Source organism: Pinus tabuliformis, chromosome J (assembly GCF_031772625.1).
Source record: "Pinus tabuliformis cultivar Carrire ecotype Pingquan chromosome J, CPIR1, whole genome shotgun sequence".
Taxonomy (NCBI): domain Eukaryota; kingdom Viridiplantae; phylum Streptophyta; class Pinopsida; order Pinales; family Pinaceae; genus Pinus; species Pinus tabuliformis.
In genome coordinates, this window is record NC_142295.1 from 1,068,523,858 (window position 1) to 1,068,546,543 (window position 22,686).

Sequence of the window (22,686 nt, forward strand, 5' to 3'; positions counted from 1 at the left end):
AACAAGTGCAAGATTATGCTATATAAGGATGATGAGCATCTCTGCAAAGGAAACGAGGGTTTCCTAGAGACTAGGAGTGCAGGAGGCATGAGAAAAACATATTTGATCTAGGAGAAAAATTGGTATAATGTTGATATCATTTTCTTGTATTAATTAGGCCTACCCAAGGGGTGTATATATACCACCTGAAATTGGTTATTACAGTTAGGCCACGGGCTCTTGTAGGTGGGCTCTTTTATTTTATTTAAATTCACATTTTAAAAGGTATACAGAGGTGCAGTGTTATAGGACCCATGTATGTATGCGATTTAGTGTGGGAAGAGTTGTGTATGGATTTTGAAATATTGTTTTTTAATATAGGATCAAGTCTGTATGGGAAAAGGGACTCTCTAGGGCCATAAAAGAGCATCAAGTCTACAAGAGCTTTGAATGATGCTATAACATATGCCCCTAATATATGAGGTTAGAAGAGGTACACGATGACTGAAATATATTAAGTATAGAGAGAGGAGTCATATGAAAACCAAGGAGGAGATCACCAAATTCCATCTCATTGAATACATGTGGAAGGATTCAAAAAGAAAACTCATGTTTGAGGCGAGCATTCCCATGCTCAGAAGTAATAAATCATGTTTGTTGATCAAGTATAAAGTAGATCCAGAATGTATACGTAAGTGTATAGAAAGCATTAAAGAATACGTAATCGATCATCAAATCATATCCATGAAGGAACACAATGGTGTTATGTATCAATATCATATATAAAATAATATTTGATCAATGATGCTAGATGAATCTTTGATCAATGATGTTGCATAATTGATCCTCATAAAAGTACCAAGTCATATAGGTGGAATATGGTACTGCACAAACTTGGGTGCCAACATATAAGATGCTATTGTGAAGGACTATAACACATAAAGGTGGGAGGTGTCACTAGAAGAAAACTAAAGGAGTTGTCAAGTGAACGAATATGCTGACAAAACCCAAGGTCTTCACCGATCACAGATGGTGAATTTCTACACAATGGGAATAAATGCTCTGAAGACGACCATGTGAGAAATAATTTGATTGCCAGTCATTAATGTATATGGTTAACAAACACGAGACAACTCACCAATAATGATAATGAGTGTTAAGGTACCCCAGTACAATAGAACAAGTGAGAATAAATGTGTTGAAGTTGAACACTTGAAAGAATCTATCAATCAGGATACAATAATGTATTCTCACTGTTGATAGTGAAGGAGCTTGCAACTAATGACTACAAACCCTAAGATAGTAAAAAAAGGACTATAGACCTTGTTCCAGAGAAATGAGTTAAATTTGATGGGAAAATATCCATTGGAAGAAGGCATTAAGGCATCCCACATCAACCAATGCGAGTTTAACCCGCAGGCTAATAATTTGGAAGAACTCGGATGAAGAACTCGTATATTTCCAATGTACACAAGATGTGGCTATCATATGATAGAAATCCTCTGAACCAAACAATAATGAAAGCTAATGCAAAGGAAAGGATGCCAAGATATATGGAGGAATTAAATCCTAATAATACATGTGGGATTAATGTAATTTCACATCTTTATATAATAAATAATTACAAGGATATTTTACTCCATGGTGAATATGGGATAAAAAAATTTACATCAGATTACAATTTCTTCGAACATAACCTAGACATTATTAAATTCTAAAGCGATAAATTCCAACTCCCTTACAAAGTGAAACCCTTGAAATCCAATTGTGTTAACAAGATTTGACAAGAATATCTTATTTATTAAGTTTTAACTAGTAAACAATTTTATAGTGTGGTCTGGCTTAAGAATCATCACTTTATCCTCTTTCTCATTTAATAAATATCTTATTATTTATTTAATATATTAATTTATTATTCTTATTTAATCTTTCTATGTGTGCGGTGTCTAGTTTTAATGTTTTAATGCATTATAATTTTCTTGATATGTAATACTAATTATTAAATTAAAAAATTTAATAATTTAATATATATATATATATATATATATATATATAGTTGACAATGATGATGATGATTGCCATCCAAACAAACCAACTTTATATTAACATCATTATCCTAAAGTTTATTTAGTAAGAAAGCTTTCATAGATTAATAAAGTTATTATAGAATGTTAATTTTCTAGAATAATAAAGTTAATTTAATAAGTTTTGCATTCCCCATAAGGTAGATAGGATTTGTCACAAACTTGTCATGGTGATCATCCTTGTGTTGTTCATTAAGGACACATGGGACATTGACATGAGGCTAGAAATGTCATATATATGCTAGGCCTCTCACCCATCATGTAATGTTTTTTCTCTAATTAATAAAATTGTTTGTTTGAGGATGATTTTGCTAAATTTGGTATAAACAAAGTTTGGTATAATGAGAGTATCATGGTATCATTATAATAAAACCATAATGGATCAATGAAGAGGAAGATTCCAATGCTTCAACCTAGTTTCTTCGTCAACAAAGGAGTTTTGGTTTGTGAGGTACTTTATTGTTTAAAATTCTAAATTTATATTTCTCACAAAATAATTTAGATTTGGAACTTTTTCAAAATATTCATTCCTTTTAAGTTTTTTCTTGGACATATGAACAATAATTTGTAGATCTCGGATCTATTTTTTATTGAGGAAAAAAGTGAGGGATTTATATTGTAAGAATTTTCTAGAGCTTTATAAATCTAGAAATTATCATCCTTCCAAGAGTCATATATTTCAATTATTGCAATCCATATTTGAGAGCATATTCCCCGCATTCATGCCCTCCAAATTTGGATCATATCATTTTTGTACCAATCCCTAACCTTTGTATGTTGACTTCATTTTTATATTTGAGTAGATAAATTTCATATTTGCTAGCACACAAATATTTAGAAAAGGAATAAATATGCTCATCCACACGAAGAGGAAAATGCCATTGAAGAGAAGAAACTTGCACCATGCAAAAAAGAGACATTTTTCCACCCTTCAATCTTGGCATACACAAATTCACAGGGTATCTGAGGCTCCCTCATGAACTTTATTTTCCCTCTCATTTCCTTTATCCACTAGATATGATTCAATTGTTAGTGTTCCACATAAAAAATGAGGGTTATTATATTTATGTTAAAGCACTTTGGTTTAGTTAAATTAGGAGAGACTTTGGCCTCTTCTGGTGTTACAATTAATGATATGTTAAACCTATATAAGGTAATATTGATGGAATATTAATAGGGCAATGAGTCTTGGTTTAGGACATTATCTATCTTTGTTAGAAATTAATTAGCGGAGCAATGAAATACACAAAATATTGTGGAAACACAAATATATAAATGCATGAAACAAGAGAGACACAGATATACCTAGTTCACCCAATTTGCGCCACATCTAGAGAGGAACAACTAGTCCTTCCTTTTATATTATCTGACAAAATGAAGAGATATAACCTATAGCAGATCCACTATAATTTCCTCTTCGCTCTCAGACAATATCCTCTCTCTTTCTCACTCTGAATAATAATACACGTCCACAATAAAATTCCATCATATAAACTGAGGGGTTGCCTTCTAGGGGAAAAAACTTAAATTAAACATAACTTCTACCATCATATCATCCTCCTAATGAACGCCCTAGATTGACTATGAAATAACAATATTTTACAAGGCAAACCCCCCCACACCACACAACAATAGCGGGGGGGGGGAAGCCCCCCACACCCCCTATCAGGGATTGGGATCCAAACGTGACTGAAGCAAGACCTTTGAATCAGGAAGATAATTAGGCTCCACATCCAACAATATTTTTAGAAGCGTGTAGGAATTAGTCACATTATCATATAGTGCATCAAGGCATGGTGGGATCCATAGTTGGATGCATAGAAATATAACCTCAACTAGTGTTACCTCGGTGAATTGATAATACAATAAATGGCCAGGGTTATGAATGTCCAAGTGATCATGTAAAGGACCATCGAGGAAAGCACAAAGAGTGGTGGTTGATGGTGTCGAAAATTATTTACATCAAATTAGGATGCATAATGAACCATAATTTATTCAAACTAGTGTTCATGCTAATAAGGAATTTGATTAATATGAGAGGTTGTCTATTTGTTTGAGTATTTTTATAGCAACTACAAGTTAAAAAAAAAAGTTCACTTTCATACAAAATATTCATGGCATAAGAAATATAAAATCATTTGTTTTTTACAAAAGTGAAATGAATTGACATGTGACACAGTACCACATGGTAAAATAATTTTTAAAATATTATCAATATTGCTTATTATATAGAAAAACATGGAAAATTATATAAAGTGGGAGGTATAAGGGTGAAATGCATATTGTTAGTTTGGGATATATATAGGTTTGTGTAAAGTTGATGAAACAAACTTTTGTATGTAATTGGATTTATAAGGGTGAAGATTGAGATTAATTTGAAATCTTAGTTTAATGTCATTGAAATGATAAGCAATAAGGTTGATGTTTTAATTCAAATATTTTACTAGTTTCAAAGGGGGCATATTGGTTTATTGTAATTGAAGTAGTGAACAAGATCACTTCAAAGGGGGCATGACAATATTGTGTCAAAATTTGGAAGTTTGATGAAATAAATCTGTAGTTTATAATTAAAAACATTAATAAGAGTTGAGTAAAAAACTTTATCAACATTTATTTTTTCTTAGGATATCATAAGGTTAAGGAAAATACCCTATAACACTCATTTGCAGTGTGTGCAGTGTCTCTTGTTCATTTTTTCTTCAAATTCTTGATCATGGGCATTCGATAAATAATTCATGATGTCAAAACTAGTAAGTTCTTTGTAGAAATAGAAAATTGAAAGGAGCCAAGAACTACAAGACTTGGTGTCGACATATGCAAAGTACATTTTTCTTTGATGATATGAGGAAATATATATGTAATGGACACAAATCCCCAATTAATCTCATTGATGTTAGACAACTTGCAAAATTCTAATTTAGAGATGAAAAGGCACTTACACTTTAGAGATCTTCAGTCATTGATGAGTTGTATATGCATATTGAAAATGTATCTACTACTTGGACTACATGGACAAATTTTAAAAATATGTTTGATACTCAATCCAAAAAAACAATGGTTAAGTTTCACACTAAATTTCTTAATCAAAATATGGTTGAAGTGGGGGGGGATGTTTTGGAGTAAATTTCTCATTTGAAAAATATTTGACAAGGATCCCTAAAATATGGTTTTAAAATGTGGAAGAAAATTTTATGACCACCATCTTGATGAATGGATTTCCACCCTATTATAAATATTTTCTAGAAACATTTCAAATTATTGGTAAATTGGGAAATCAAACTTTTTAATCTCTTGGTGAGTTGTTGGCCCAACATGATAAAAAATTTGGTAAAAAGAATAAGTCGGGGGAAAACATTCTCTACAACATCAAGGAAAGAATAAATCTAAAGATGGAGAGGTTCATATAATGAAAATAGAAGTGAAAGAGGTACTTCTGATGAAAGTACTAGAGGAAGAAGCTCATACAATACAAAATGAAGAGGTTCATCTAGTGACAATATAGAGGAACTTGAAGCCATCAAGACTTTGCTCAAGGTTGTGGAAGAAGCCAAGGAAGAGGAAGAAATGATCAAAATAAATAATACTTTAGGAGATGCCAAGAGAATTTTCAAAAGGTGAAGAAATGACTCAACCTAAATGAAAAAGATGTCTTCCCATTGGAGATGTGGTAGAAGGTTGTAGAGTAGTAAATGATAAATTGTTGAAGAATAAAAAATGTCAAACAAAGTTTCAAGTATAATTCTTCAACATCGGTTTAGTATGAAAAAAACGAGGAAGATGATTATGTATTCACAACAACTCAAGAGAATGAATGTGGATATTAAATGGCCAACAACAAATTTCTAAGAAATGTTTTTATACTTGGTGCTCATTAGAAAAGGAGGTTGTCATATCATAATGGAAGTTAGATGGATTAGAACCAATTTAGTTAAACATAGTTTCAAAACAATAATGAAGGGATATGAAAATGGAAAAATTCTAAGGTTGCAGGGAAAATTATTTTCTTACAAACAAGATTCAATAACATTTAGTGGATTTATGTCCTAGATCTCTAACATTATGGAATTATAGATTTTGCCACTTGAATTTTAATAGCCTTAGTAATATTAAAACAAATTAGATGGTTAATGGATTCCCCATTTAAAAAAAGAGATTGCTATGTGTGAAGCTTGTATTATTGGAAGTGGGATCCTTTCCCCACAAATACATGGTGAGCCAATAGATGCTTGCAACTAATCCATAGTGACAATTGTGGCTCTATGGAATCCTTTCTTGGTAGATGAAAATAATTTACTCTTTTCATATATGATTTAACAAGGATGGCTTGGGTATGTTTTCTAAAGGAGAAGTCATAATCCTTTTACAAATTCATTCAATTTAAATGATTAGTTGAAAATGCCACTAAAGAAAAGATTGCCACTTTGAGAATAGTTAATTGGGAGAATTCAGTTCAAATAAATCTAATGAGCATTGTATGAGAGAAGGAATAAAAAAGTAGTTGGCCAATTCTTATACTCCATTAATAGAATGGATTCATAGAAAGAATGAATAAATCTCTAATGATAATGACCAAATATATGTTACACTTTAAGAGGTTAAGCAAAAAATATCCAGCAAAAACAATTCATACAATAGTTTCTATGGAACCAATTTCCCACCTTAGTGTTAGATGGAATTATTTCATATGAAACTTTGTATGTTACTAATCCTTCAATAAATCATCCTTTTTTTGCCCCACTTGTTATGCCTTATTTGCTAAGGAAAAATGAACTATAATTGCAACATGAAATGCATTCTTCTTAGTTATTCATATGAAAATAAAGGATAGGTTTTTATTTAATGGGAAGTTTACTATTATTCAGGATGTTTCCTTTGATGAAATAGAAATTAAAAAATTATAAGAGTTTGATAATTTTCTTATTCACGTAGAGAACAAGGTAGAAAAATAAATTCCTCAAGGAAAATAAGATTGGATTGAGAAAGAATTAGCCCTAGTATTATTCATGAGTTAGATAACTCGTCTTTATAAGATATTCTTCAACATACTAAAAATCTACTGCAATAAATTCACAACAGGGGAAACATTGCAGACCAAAATGGTTCACACAAGTACTAAAATATGTTCATGAGGATGAACAAAACAAAAGAGGGACTAGAAGTTCAACTCAATTAAGTTTTTCCTTAGCCATTAATGATTTCATTGAACAAACATTTTTTGTAGAAGCAACAGAGCATAAGAAATGGCAGCAAGCCATATGGTGGATGAATATTATTTGGTAATTGCAAATGGGACGTGGAAACTTGTTGATTATCCAACAAATGTTAAACCTATATGCTCTAAATGGGTTTATCGAATTAAGTTTAAATAAAATGGTGAAATAGATAAGTAAAAAGAAAGACTTGTGGCTAAATTATTTTAACAAAAAGGAGTCTTTGACTATGTAGAAACTTTTTCCCCAACAACAAAGTGGAACACAGAAAAGATGGTGATAAATTTAGTTGGATAATATGGTTTGGAACTCCATGAAATGGATGTAAAAATTTCCTTTCTTAATAGTGGTTTGAAAGAAGAATTCTATATGAGTCAACTCTTGGGATATGAAATTGAAGGGCAAGAGCATAACATTTGTAAACTCATCAAAGCTTTATATGGCTTGAAACATGCATCCATATTTTGGTATGCCAAAATGGATGAATAACTCAAGCATGTTTTTTTTTATTGTAGTGAGTGTGAAAATACCCTCAGTATTTCAAGATGAAAGATCAAATTTTGGTTATCATTATTCTTTATGTTGATAAATTAATTATTAAAAGAAATCATGGATATCACATCAAGCAAGTAAAACATGAAGTTCAAAATGGATTCAAAATGATAGATTTAGGGCTAGTTTGGTTCTATCTTGGAGTAGAATTTTCACAACAATGTCAAATATTTCTTATTCAAACCAAGTATGATATAGAATTGTTGAAGAAGTTTGGCATGGAAGACTATAAGCCCTCTCTTACTCCTATGGAGCAAAACCTCAAACTTTCAAAATCTCAAAGGGAAGAATTGGTAAATAGTACAAGTTATAGATAATTGATTGGCTATCTCATTTCCTTGAAAACTACACAACCAACTTTGTCATATCATGTTAGCATTCTTTCTAGACTCATGCAAGAACTGAGAGAAAGTCACTGAAATGGAAAAAAATGGGTCCTTAGTACTTAAAAAGAAAAGAATATTTTGGGATTCTCTATAAGAAGAATAATAACTTTACACTTTTTGCATATTCAAATACAGATTTTGCAAGTGATATTGATGTAAAAAATCAACATCAAGCTATTTAATGAACATAGGTTCAACAATGATTTCTTGGAGTTGTAAAAAGCAAGGAACAATGGAAAATTCTTCAGCAGAGGCAAAATTGTTTCATCTTGGGAAGAAGCTTGTGTAATTGTCTAGCTATGTAGAATTTCACAAGTTCTTGGTGCTCTATAGAAAACACTAATTTCATTATTCATTGATAATTAATGAACAATAAAAATTTCCAAGAACCAAATATTTCATAATTATACCAAGCATATCAACACCAAGTATCACTTCATAAGAACACCCATCAACAATAGCATCATCAAGTCAGGATATTTTCAAACTAAAGATCAAACTTAAGTCATTTTCAGTAAGCCATTAGGAAAAATAGAATTCATGAAGTTTAGAGAAGAACTTGGCATTTGTAAAAATAAACTTTAGGATTAAACTGGGGAATGTTGACCTCATAATCCTAAAAGTTATTTAGTTAGATAGTTTTCCTAGATCAATACATTTATTCTAGAATGTATTTTTTCTAGAACAATAAAGTTAATTCTAGAAGTATTGTAATCCCTAGAAGATAGATTGGCCTTGGAATAGCCTTTTCAGAGTGATCATCCTTGAGTTGTTGATCAGGGACACATTACATGTTGAGATGAGGCTCGAAATGTTATATATGTGTTATGCCTTTCACCCCTTATGTAATGTTTTCTATCTAATCTATAAAATTACATTTTTGTGGATACTTTTGCTAACTTTATCAATTTATTTTAATGGACCTTAAATAAAATGATTATAATTAATTGGTTTTCTTTAGAATTTTATTTCTACAGTAAAAAAGTTTGGAGAAAAAATTTCCTAAATTTTCATATCTCTAATGATTTAATGGGTTAGGAAGGTTGGTATTATTACTAACAATTTGAAATTGAAATCCAATGTGAGCATTGGCAAAACATTCTATTAGAAAGTTCTTTGCAAAGCTTCATTAAGATGACAAATTCTTTCATCCCATTGCAATTTGGGAATTGTCCAACACCATTTTTCACTATGGAGGTTATGAAAATTTGTTCTTATTTTTATAATGTTGCTTCTTTTTAAAGCCAGATATAGCATGAAGATACTTTTGATTTGATCAATTGGAATTAATGAACTTTTTATAATATTTTGCTTTTCTCTTATCCTCTATTTCTTTATTACACAACAATTTCTCTTTAAATTTAGATGTGTTAGTATTTTTAATGGTATTAGTATTCCATAAAATGATCTCTTGCTCTATTATTCAATGATTTAGACAATAATTTTCATGTTTATGTGTTTGAATATGTGTGTGTGTCACACACCCCTATTAAGTCACAAGTCACTTTGACTAGAGCCTAAAGAAATTTTTGGAAGCCTCTTGTCTGTCATGTTTTTTTTTTTCTAAGTAATGCTGATCTATTAAAGTAAAAAAGTAAAATTACATGGAGGCTCCGGCCTCTGCGGTGCAGAACAAAGTTATCTCTGTATGTATCTTAGAATACAAAAAACAAGACTGCCCACCGAGGGGAAACCAATCTGAGTGTATCCACGAAATAAAGCCAGTTCATAAACAAAAAGAGTATAAACCCAGTCAGATTCTAGTCAGCATGAAATGGGTAAAACCCAGTTGTGATCTAGTCTAAATGAGACATATAGTCAAAACAGAGAAAAACATGATTCGGTCCATCGATGCCCACCTATCATTCTCAGCAGTCCAATGGAGCCCACTGGTCGTTAGGTGGTTGCTCTTCCACTATGCGGTAGCCATGGTCCACCCAATCCACCGGTTCTTCCACGACGTGACAGCCGTAATCTTCCTCCTCCGCCACTGCAGTAGACATGCCACCCTGGCTACCTTCGGCATTTTGCGTGTCTCCCCTGCGTTCATCTCCTGCATGCTTGCCACTAGCCATATCCTCACCATGCAGGGTGTTGTCATATCTTTCTCTGTGCTTGAACGAAACAATCTTCTTTTCTGTGTTTGCTCCAGCTCCTATATCACCCAGCTTCTCAGCCTTCTCCTGCCTACTTGGTGTCCCTTTCTCTGGTTCTGGTTCTTGTGTCTGGGTGATTTTTGCCTCCTGTTGATTCAATTCCTCACTGAAAGCCACAGTTATGGTGGCAAGGATGGCTAGTTGATTCATCATGCTCTGAAAGTGAAACTGGGTAGTGTGGTAAGAGGGGTGAGGGATAACAAGAGGGCCAGTCATTTGAGTGGCAGCATTCACTCTACGAGCACCATGAATCTGTGCTCGGCCTCTTCCACTATGCTCATAGTTGTTAGAGAGATGACCTTTGAATTGGCCAGAAGAGGGCGAGGAGACAGGGCTTCTGAATCAGGGGTGGGTTGAGTGGCTAGGTGAGTGATACAACCTCGACTACTTCCGCATCTGCAATGCATTATCTGCCTAATCCAAATCATTGCGTGACCAACAGGATGGCTATTGGAGTTTTGAGTGGGGATAACAGAGTTATGACCAGAATTAGAAGAATATACGATATCATCGCTTTGGGGTTTCTGGTGTTGATTGGGCTAGAGGCAGAGGAATTCTAGGTAAAATTCAAAGCACAATGGGTGGAATGGGTGAAGTGGTGTCCATTGCCCAAATCCACACAACATAGAAGCTAGCAGCATTGCCCTGTGACAGTGTGTGTGTTCGGCCCCTCTACTTGTGGGGGAAAGAGCAGTCAAGCGGGGAGAGGGATAATGAATTGTTGCTGATATTCGCCATGGCCTTAAGCTTGTTATGGTTGCCTCAACCAGTGCACCAGATTAATGGTGCCTACATGTAACTTGTATTTTTCCATAATTTGGCATGAAGGAGGATGCAGGTGGCCATGTGTCACCGTCGTCTGCTGTTCTCCTATCTTATCAGCATTGAATTCCCATTAATCACCCACATCTGGGTGCACTCCCTCTCTTTGAACCAGTTCCTTGAGTTCCTGTAAATGGGAATCATTGGTAATAATATTGCATGAGCCTGTGTGCAAGGTCTGATCACAATCCACCCCCAAATTTGCCAGGAAATCCGCCACTTTATTTCCATCTCTTCTAATGTGTTTGAAGGTGATCGCTCTGTTTTTGTTGAGCCAGTGTTCTATGAGCTCTAACCTTTTTTCCAGTTGCCAGCTGCTGACCACTTTGTTTGTAGGGGTCCCCTGCAAAATCTGTTTGGCCATATTGATTAGAATCTGAGAATCGCCTTCGATTACTAAGGGAAAGAATTTTTGTTGTTGGGCTAGAAGGAGTCCTTGCCATAGCCCTTATAGCTCCATTGAATTGTTCATATCCCATCCAATTGATTCGATAAATATTACAAGAGGTTTGCTATTATGATCCTGAAATATTCCCCCATATCTTGCTTTGCCTGGGTTGCCTTTGGACGCTCCATCAAAGTTCAATTGAATCATATTAAGTGGTGGAGGAGTCCAATTGCTCAGGGAGCTGTGATGGGAAGAGGGACTAGTGTTTTTGGCCTATGCCTGATTCATCCTCAACTTCCAATTTTTCCATATATTTTGTTCCTGTTCCTGGGTAGGAAAATCCTCTTCAGTCCAAGTTTGGAGTGTTAAAGTTTCCTGAAGATTATTATAGACACTGCTCCATAGAACTTCTAAGGTTGTACATTTATCTTTGAAGATGCGACGGTTCCTTTCTTTCCATATAGACCACATGAGAAGGCTTGGAATGATTTTCCACAGAAAGTTGAGCAGTTTGCTTTGAAACGGGTTGATTGCCCATTTGCAGATGGTATTGGTAATGTCTTCTTTATCTCTTCTTTCTTTTTGGCATCTAAAAGTCACTTTTTCCCAAAGTTTGTTTGCCAATTCATAGTTATGCAAGAGGTAATGAATGGTTTCTTCCTGATGTTTGCAATTGGCACATATGGAGGGACCGTGGAAATTCTTTTTTCTTAGATTATCCCATGTGAGTATTTTTTTTTTGCAAACTAGTCATAGAAAAGTGGATACCTTGGGCCAAATGTTTGGGGCCCAAACTTTATCCCATAGAGGATCTTTGATTGTTTGGTTTCCAATGAGGATTTTATATGCCTCCTGAGTGGTATAGGTGCCTCTTGCATTATATCCCCATCGTATTTTATCCTTCTTTTCAGAGAAGCGGATTTTCCTGTTGTTGAGCTCTTTATCCAAGTCCTTATGTGTAGTAGGATTCCCTTGCCTGATAATTTGTGCTGAGCTCATCCATTGTCTATAGTCCTGAATGAGGGTGGGTTTCCAATGTTGGCTAACTGTTTCCATCTGATGCGCTGCCCAGTCTTGTGCTTGATCAGGTTCGATCAAGTCTCTTAATTTTGGTCTTTGCTGCCAAGAGTCATCCCAGAATCGTGCATTATTGCCATTCCTTATTTCCCAGAAGCTGTGCTGTTGGATAAGAGCTTTATGCTGAGTGGCTGAGTTCCAGATTAGAGATCCTTTGTCTTCGCCTGTGAGCCTTATTAATTCATCTGTTGGGCGGTTGTTTGCATATTTGGCAGTCCAAAGGATTGCCTAGGGTGTATGCGGTGCCAAAATCCATTTCCACCATAATTTTGCGCCCATTACTGCATTGCTGTGTTGAGGATCTCTGAGACCAGTCCCCCCTGATGTTTTTGGAAGGCATACAATTGACCAATTGACCAATGCCCATTTTCTGTTCTGACCCGTGGAACCCCATAAGAAGTTCTGCTGTATGTTTTTTATTTTTTTAAGCACCCATTTTGGTGCTGCCAAGACAGAGAAGAGATACAGCGGCATTGACTGCAACACAACTTTGATTAAAACTAGACGACAAGCCATGTTGAGTGCTCTGTAGGTCCATGAAGAAAGACGAGTTTCAAATTTTTCTAGAAGAAATTGCCATGAGGAGTGCTTTAAAGCAGAATTAGTCAAGGGGGCACCCAGATATTTAGAAGGGAGAGAGGCGATTGAGAATCCAAAAATGCGTGCTATAGAGGATTGAGTGATGGGGGGGTATGAAAGAAAAAAATTTGGGATTTAACATTATTAATGCTGGCTCCAGAAGCGTCAGAGAACTCATTCAGAAGGGATTTGAATCTTAGGGCTTCCTGAACCGAGGGATGACCGAACAACATATTGTCATCTACAAATTGTTGATAAGTAAAAGCAGGGGTATTGAGGAAGGAAATTCCTTTGAGTTGCTGTGAAAGTAACACATTTTTTATGCTTCTGCCTAGCCCTTCCGCCATTAGGACAAAAATAAAAGGGGAGAGAGGATCCCCTTGACGGATGCCTCTGGATGGATGAAGGGGGTTGGTAGGAATACCATTGACGAGAATGGAAAACATAGAAGAGGTTATCATACTCACTACCCATCTAATCCAAGGAGGAGAGAAGCCAAAAGCTTGTAGCATGTTTTGGATATAAGTCCAACTTAACTTATCAAAAGCTTTTGAAAGGTCAATTTTTAGGAACATACCTGTTTTTTTAAGATGTTTCAAGGAGTGAATGATATCATGGGTGAGAATGATACCATCTGTGATCTGCCTTCCTCCCACATAGCTCGATTGCTCTGGCGAGATTAGAATAGGTAACAATGGTTTCAGGTGAGAAGCTATGACTTTAGAAATGATTTTGTAGATGACATTGCATAGAGCTATAGGTTTGAATTTGTCTGGTGTGATAGAATGCTCTTCTTTAGGTATGAGAGCAATGAAAGTAGCAGTCATAGTTGGAAGCATCCATCGAAGGGTACGTGAATCTTCAACTACTTGCCATATCTCTTCTTTAATGAGGTCCTAGAAGTGAGGAAAGAAATTGGAGGTGAAACCATCTGGACCAGGTGCTTTTCCTTCCTTAAGCTGTCACATTGCCATTTCAACTTCCTGTAGGGAAATCGGGCTTAGGAGAAGCTGATTATGTTCTTCTATTATAATTCTTGGGATGTTTTGAATGATCTTCTCTATAGCTGGTTGTTGGTCGATTTGTGGTTCTTGATGAACTGTTTTGAAGTGATCAAGTAGCTCTTGTTCAATATCCTTATGGTTTTCCAGTCGCTCTCCTTGCTGATTCTGAATGTGAGCGATATTGTTGTGCATCCTTCTCTGTATGGTAGTGCGATGGAAAAATTTGGTATTCCTTTCTCCCTCCCTGAGCCATCTGACTCTGGATTTTTGTCTCCAAAGTATTTCCTCCTGCTTTTCTCGTTCTACTATCTGATTCTGAAGGTGTTTTTCTTGCTCTAAGAGGGCTTCTGTGCTTCCTTCTGTGATGATTATCTGCTGGATGCATTGCATTTCCTGAGCTAAAGCATGCTGCACCTGAAAAATATTTCCAAAAGTTTGTTGGTTCCATTGCTTAATGTTCTTTTTGAGGAATTTGAGTTTTTGTTGGAATTTAAACATTTTTTATCCCTCTGGAATACTGAAGCTTTTCCATACTGATTGGACCAGATTGTTGAAGTCAGGATGCGATAGCCAGAAGGCTTCAAATCGGAATGGTCTCCAAGTGATGTTCCCTGGTCTTTGCCATTGAAGCGAGATTGGCCAGTGATCTGACCCATCAAGTGGTAGTATCGAGGCAGAAAGATCTCCTCCAAGATGTATTGCATTGTCTGAAAGAAGAAATCTATCAAGTCGGGAAGCGATTTGCTGGGTTCCGGTTCTTCTATTATTCCATGTGTGAATGCCATTATTGAAAGGCATGTCGATGAGCCAGTTGCTTTGAATGAAATTCTTCAGATGTGTATTGTCACTGTCCAGTTTGTTTCTGCCTCCTCGTTTTTCTTCCAAATTGGTAATCATATTAAAATCACCTCCAGTTATCCACAGTGGATGTGTTCTGGTGGAGTTGAGCAATGTTAGAGTATTTAGTATTGCTAACTTATTTGCTGCGTCCTGGGGGAAGTAAACATTGGTGAGGTGACCTTTGTTCCTAAAATATGGAAGTCAGCTTGAATGAAATGATGGCTTGCATGGATGTTTGTGAGTGTGATGGCTCATTCATCCCATGCTATTGCTAGCCCTCCCGAGGCTCCTAGAGCGTCCACTACTGTTGTTTGACTTTGTGGCCAAGCTTTGGCGATAGTTTGGCCAAGTGTGATAGTGTTACATTTTGTTTCCTGCATGAATAAGATTTGAGGTTTCTCCTATTGTATCAAGTTTTTTATCATCCTGTATTTCCCTGAGCTATTTAGCCCTCTTATATTCCATGATGTGAGCTTCATAGTTCATTATTGGGGATGAGACTATAGTACTTTGTAAGCTTGGAATATCTTCTTGATTCCACTAGAATTTCTCCGATACGGATGGTTCTTTGTAAGTTTGTCTTTCTTCCTCTTTTTTTGGTGTCTTTGGGTATACTTTTCCCATCCCAATGACTTCCTGGTTGGATTCCGAGAGATCTTTGCTGATGTGCTCTGGAGAGAATGACTTCCAAGCTTTCCAGCTGTCTTTCTGGGATTTTGTCAAATTCCTTTTTCTTGCAAGCTTGTTCTAGTCCGAAAATGTCCAGATCTCCCAGATCTATGCTTTCAGGTTCTTCCTCCATAGGATTAGGTTCGCTATTTTCTGTTAAGATGTCCATTGAAGCGATGGGTGTTTGATGAAGGATTTCAATATCCATGCCATGTGGATTCCAGATCAGAGTCTTACTGTGAGGGGAAGAGATGGTCTCCTTTGAGTGTGAGGACTTTTGATTATACTCTGAACCAGTGGGAATGACCTTGGAGTTGGACTTGAGAGAGTCGGTGGAGGGTAAGGGGGGTTCAAGGTCTATTGATGCAGGATGGGCTAAGATGTCAAAGCTGTTGCTGGTAGATGGCATGGATGGGTTGACTGGAGGAGTTTTGGATTGAGATGCAGGTTTTTTATGATTTTTTTTCCGATGGTTTACCCTGGTGAAGCCCTCAGAATCAGGTTTCTCTGCGGAGGTAGAGAATGTGGGTTTCACATTAGTTGTCTTAAGATTGTACATTAAGTACACAGTAACAACCATATTTTGAATGAAGGAGATACAACCTTCCATAAGGAGGATATGATAGGGTATATTTATTTTAAATTTAAGATCATAAATTATAAAATGCTTCTATATTTTCCCAATCTAAATATGTTGTAGACCCAAACGCCACATCCATATAAGATGATAGTAGCAATAGGAGTCTCAAATAGAAGTTTGTTTTTTTCCACAGCCAAAAATCTATTGATTTATAGTTGTTTTCAACACCAAATAGGCTTCCACCTCCATTAATCCCTTTTTCAATGCTACAATTTTACTTAAACTTGTGATAAAGGTTGACTATGATATATTTGTATCAACTAACTTCATCTAAGTTGTTATTGTCATACACAAATTTAAAGGAAGTGATATTTATGTATTTGATTATCATAACCTTTATTTTAATAACTTTTAGTGGCATACATATGCTAGAATAAAAATAGTTGAAATTTGTTAGTTGCTTTTCGAGATTACAAGGGCACTTCACCATTAGAACAAGATTGTTCACATAAAGAGGAAGGATGGTGATTATTCTAGCTAAAATAGTGTTAGGACATCCTATTTCTTCCAAACATGTCTCTAATTTTCCAAGATAACAACAAAGACGTGAGTCTCAGATAGAAGTTTCTTTTTTTTCCACAACCAAAAATCTATTGATTTATAGTTTTTTTCAACAACCAATAGGCTTCCACTTCCATCAATCCTCTTTCAATGCTATGATTCTAGTTAAGCTTGTAATAAAGTTTGAATATGATATATTTGTATGAAGTACAACTTCATATAAGTTGTTATTATCATACACAAAATTAAATGAAGTGATCTTTATGGATTTTATTATCAAAAGATTTATTTTTATTAATGTTTAGTGGCATACTTATGTTAAGATAGAAGTACTTGAGAATTGTTAGTTTCTTTTGAGATTACAAGAACACTTTACCATGAGAACAACACTGTTCACATAAAGAGGAAGGATGGTGATTACTCTAACTAAAATAGTGTTCACACATCCTATTTCTTCCAAATATGCCTATAATTTTCCAAGATAACAGAAGCAATAGGGTCTCAAATAGAAGTTCATTTTTTTTTGACAACAAAAAATCTATTGATTTACAATTATTTTCAACACGAAATTGGCTTCCACCCCATTATCTTGTTTTCAATGCCACGATTCTATTTAAGTTTGTGATAAAGGTTGAATATGATATATTTATATAAAGTAACTTCATTTGAATTGTTATTATCATACACAAAATTAAAGGAAATGATCTTTATGGATTTGATTATCATAACATTTTGTTTATTAATGTTAAGTGACATACTTATGCTAGAATAGAAATACTTATAATTGTTAGTTGCTTTTCAATATTACAAGGACACTTCACCATAAGAACAACATTCTTCACATAAAGAGGAAGGGCGGTGATTATTTAGCTAAAATAGTGTTAGCAGATTCTATTTCTTCCAAACACATCTCTAATTTGCCAATGTGTTAAATGCAAAATATACTATATATTTAATATTATATTAAGCTTATTCTTAAATTCAATTTGTATATTTATTTCTCCCTTAAATTAATAATTGTATGGCATTTTTTATAACTTATAATCAAGAAGGAATATTTTGTAATATTTTATGTCCTTGAGGGACAAGTCATGTTTGGTCTTGAAGGCCTCTTATCATTCCAAATAATATTAGTGGTTTGAAGGTTAATAACGTTTTACTTGAAAGTGAATTGACTACTAACCTTGTAACTAGTATCCCCAAGGGACTTTACTAAATTGGAACATATGACCTCTAAATTGGAAATATTCCTTTGGTATAAATTCCAACACATTAAGATAATTTTGACTCTTTATTCATTTAAATACCAATGGCCTAAGGATTGAGAACAATTTCCCTGTAAAGCACCCCTTTTTTCCATAATATTCATGGATTGAAAACAATTTCTTTGTAAAACACTCCCTCTCTTTTCATGATGTTCTAGATAGAAAATGAATTAACTATTAACCTGCCTAAATGAACTATCCAATATGAAATATGTGATCTCCCTGTTAAAAATGGATAACCAATCCAATCAATTAAGCTTTGGTCAACCATATTAAAATATCATCTAAGTTAATATTAAATCTCATGATCATAAATTGTAGGGTTATACCCCTTTCTTTCCCATTGAAACAAATATCAATAATATTTGGATGTAGATACAGAGGGGAAATTCCTCTTGTTTTCCCATCACACTATATGATTATGTACATGACATTCCTTACTCTTATAATAATGATGTAAAACATTATAAAATTCTTATTTGCATGGTTTACATATTACAAAAGATGGAATGGATATGCTTTAGTATGAGAGATAATGGTTTAAATTTTGTGTGCAGTATTAAAGGATTTTCCATATTTAAATTTATCTAATATTGCAGTTAAAAATTTGACAAAATTTAAAATATTTTGAAAAGATAGAATTATCAAACTTTTTTTTTTGGGTAAGTTTGATAGGACTATATTTTCATTATGTCTAATTTCTAAATAATACTTAAAATATTTTGAAAAGATAAGTCATCAAATATATCTTCATCATGTCCAACTTCTCACCCCGATCTAGAGATAACACAAGATTTGAACCCAAGACTTTAGGTTTTATAAGACTTCATTTCCACGACCATTACTAATTTATTAACTCATAAAAATCAAGACACACTCAAAAAATTTATTTGATTTTAAAAACATTATCTTACACCTATTAAATTTTCTACATTCATATTTTTGAAATTTCATAAACCACATTTAATTTCAGTAGATAATTTTTTTCCTCCTGATCTAACATCACATTGTATCTTCAAATATGATGATGTTAGGTGGAAAGGGCTTCTAAACGCTTATCTGTTTGGACAGCAAAGCCTGAAATTGTTTATGAAAATCCAGATGAAGCAACAACAAATTAGGTAATGATCCAAACTGTCATCTTGTTGGTTTATTTATTAAAATCAATTAACTGCTTAAATGACGCGTTCCACATTAATTTGGACAATTCCCTGCAGGTTCGATGAAGAATTTACTTCCTATGCTGCAAGAATTGATAAGTGATGGTACTATTTTTGTAATGGGCATATAGTTCATTGGTGAAGATAATTTAGAAATATTTATATATATATATATTTTTTTGGAAGAGTAGACAATTTGAGGCCTACTCTTTAATGTAATGAAGTGTACTATTTAAATGGAAGATGCGAAGTCTTTAAAGGCATTTTGTATTTTTATAAGATCAAATAATGAGTCATTTTATTAGATATTTAATTTTTTTAATATTTGATTTAAAAAATATATTTATTTTTTAAAAGTTTATAAATATTTAATTGTGCAATAATTTGATAATTTAAATTAATTAACTAAAGTTTATAAATATTTAATTATAAAGTAATTTGATTATTTAAAATAATTAATTGAAATTTATAAATATGACGAGTTATCGTAAATGAAAACTATCCTATGGCCGGGGCGGGTCATTAATATAGTAAAAATTTGAGTAACAATGTAAATATTTTCTTAAATTAGTGCACAACAATTTTAGTGTATTTACTAGTTAGTTGGTTATGAGTGACTAACCTAGTTTTGATAGTTGTTTAGAGATGATTCATGTGGGTTGTCTCGGTTCCCATTGTCTTCGCTCCAACTTAAATTCACAAGCATGTACACAATGAAGAAAATACCTTCTTCAAACTATTAGGAGACTTCAAACTATTAGGAGAAGCAAAAGAAAATATGGTAATATAACTACTTTAATTAACTCTGGTAAGGAGAATTAGAACTCTAACTAAATATTCAAAAGAGGTTATATCCTTACAAATTACTCATGATGGAAGGAAAGAAACACATTTTCATTTTATTTGAATCAACACCAATATATGAAAGGTTGTATTCACCACAATAAAATAAAATAATATCAATATATAAATAAATAAAATAATAAATAATGAAGAAAATATAATAATAGTAAATAATAAAATAATAAATTGAAGTTCTGAATAAATATATATAAAATTAAACGATTTCAAAACTGGAAAGGGGATTGGAAAAAGATCCGTATGTACATAATCCATGTGTCATCGTGTCACATTAGATTTTATTGTTGTTATTATTATTATTAATTGATTTATTTTTAATTATTTTCAAAGGGATGGTTAGGAGTTTTTTATTTAAAAAAAAAAAATCTAGTTTTTGGACCAGAACCTTTACACATTGCATCTAACTCCACTATGATTCTAATTTTAGGTGTCCAAAACATATGAAGCCTATCTTTATGACATTTTTTCCCTACAATTCTGAAAAGAAGCCTATTATATACTACGTAATAAACTCTTAGACAAATATAAGTTACATAACATTAAGAACTAAAACAAGAAAGATAAACAGATAATCGACTTGTATGCCAAGTTAGGCTCTTTTTTATAAAGAATTTCATTGATCAAACATGCTGCTCTAGATCTTGAACTCTCTTCACTTTTTTCCTTGTTGCATCTTCACTAACTTCGGTTTCTGCTGGCGCTAGCTGAAATCTCGACTACATACATTTCTTCCATCTTAGATAATTTGCAATGAATGGTTTCCATTTATGTCCTGAATTCACTTTGCAGCTAGTCAATTTTGATTTGCATCAGTTTGAGCTTGGAATTTGTTAACAACTTGAGAGATTTTTGCGCTTTCTCTTCAACCTCATTCCATTGATTGAAGGTGCTCAACATGCCTTCCATTGCCTCCAGAATCTTATCCATTTAAGCTAGTTCATGTTCACACGCTCATTGTTGCAGAATGAGGATCCAATGTTGTCCATGGTGAGCTAGCACAACATCGAAGGTTGCCTACAAATGTTGGCTCTAATTGTCATCACTTCCCTATAATAGGTCCCTTCCTTTCTCGATGCCCTTTGTAGAGAACAATAAATACTTCTCCATAATACATAATCATGAAAGGTCTTGGTGGTGAAATTGTCATATCCATCATGACCTATGATCCTTCCCCCCCCCCTGCCTCCCTGCCCTTTATCAGAATTAATTACGAGAATGGTTCATCCATATAAGAGTGACTTCAAAATTCTTTATGGAGATGCAAATTGATAAAGACGAGGAGTAAAAATAACACTAACCTGGGGCACATTGACTACAAACTCAAGGTCACTATCCTTGACCGATTAAAAACCAAAAGTCTGACACAAGGCAATGGAAGCACAAGGCATCTAGATGCTAACTTTACATTCCATCTATGGAAACGATTTCGATGGGAGTATTGGAAGGGTGTAGTCTGAGGTTGAGTAGTAAATGAAGGCCACCAGACCATATGGGCCATTTCCAGAGGATGATATGATGCCTTAAATTTCCAAATATTTGTTTGCACTTCAAGCTCCTCGTAATTCAACATTTTTAAATGCTCTTTAGTGCTTATAATTGTCCCCTTTTTGTTTGGAGGGAGGATCATGGCAAAGGGTAATTTAAAATGAAACTATTGTTCAATTTTATGGACCCTTGGTCCAGTATTGTTCCTCTATTAGCTAAAGAGTCTATTTTTGAGTTCAAATTCCTTAGAACATGAAAAATTTTAAATTTTTCAAAACACTAAAGTTGTAGAAAAATCCAAAGCAGGATGTTGGTGTGCCAACTTTTAGCCTCCCATAATCATTATATTATTATCAATGAATCACAAAATACAATGATTTTCTGGATCTTCTTTTCGATAGCTAGCTCTAACCCTTTCCAAAGAGAAAGTAAATCCACTTGATTATTGGTTGCAACACCTAGACCCCAAGCATATTGTATCTCAAGTTTTTCATCAGGAAAAGGATCACCCCTCCCATTCCTACCACCTGTGGATTACCTTTCGAAGCCCCATCAAAAAATAAAGAGTACTACGATTTTCTTGCATGCCAATTCTAAAGTCCACCATATTTTGTTTGATATAGGGAGGTTTCCCTCCAATTGGGTGAATCTTGAAGCTACTAGGCATGATATGTAGGTTTACCCACCCTAAGTCATTCTTTTTCAGATGGGTTGAGATTGTCCACCTTAGAAGATTTATATCGCTAAGATGTGATAGCTTCAAACATGATAGAAAATGCCTTATGAGATAATTTTGAGGGATCTGGCTTTTCATCTTTAAAAATTATGCCATTTCTAGCTAGTCATACTTACCAATAGATATACTTAGGAGGTGATAACCAACATCACACCACCAGAGATGTGGGCTTTCAAGGCCAAGAAAAATTTCTAGGTTATGAACCTTTCATAATAAACCTCCAAAATTACTTCGATGTGTATTAGATGGGGTGGTTGTTTTACAACCTATCTAGAGCTAGATGGGGTTGTTG

The 22,686-nt window shown here is 34.0% G+C and overlaps 1 protein-coding gene across 1 annotated transcript in view; it reads left to right on the forward strand.

The window, feature by feature from the left end:
• LOC149230645 (protein DETOXIFICATION 40-like) overlaps positions 1-19,542 on the forward strand; it is a 144,753-nt gene extending 125,211 nt beyond the window's left edge. The window contains exons 8-9 of the mRNA XM_089379030.1: positions 19,187-19,273; positions 19,370-19,542. Coding sequence (XP_089235156.1) covers positions 19,187-19,273 — 87 coding nt within the window. The 3' untranslated portion in view covers positions 19,370-19,542. The remainder of the gene's footprint in view (positions 1-19,186; positions 19,274-19,369) is intronic.
• Positions 19,543-22,686: the final 3,144 nt, after the last annotated feature.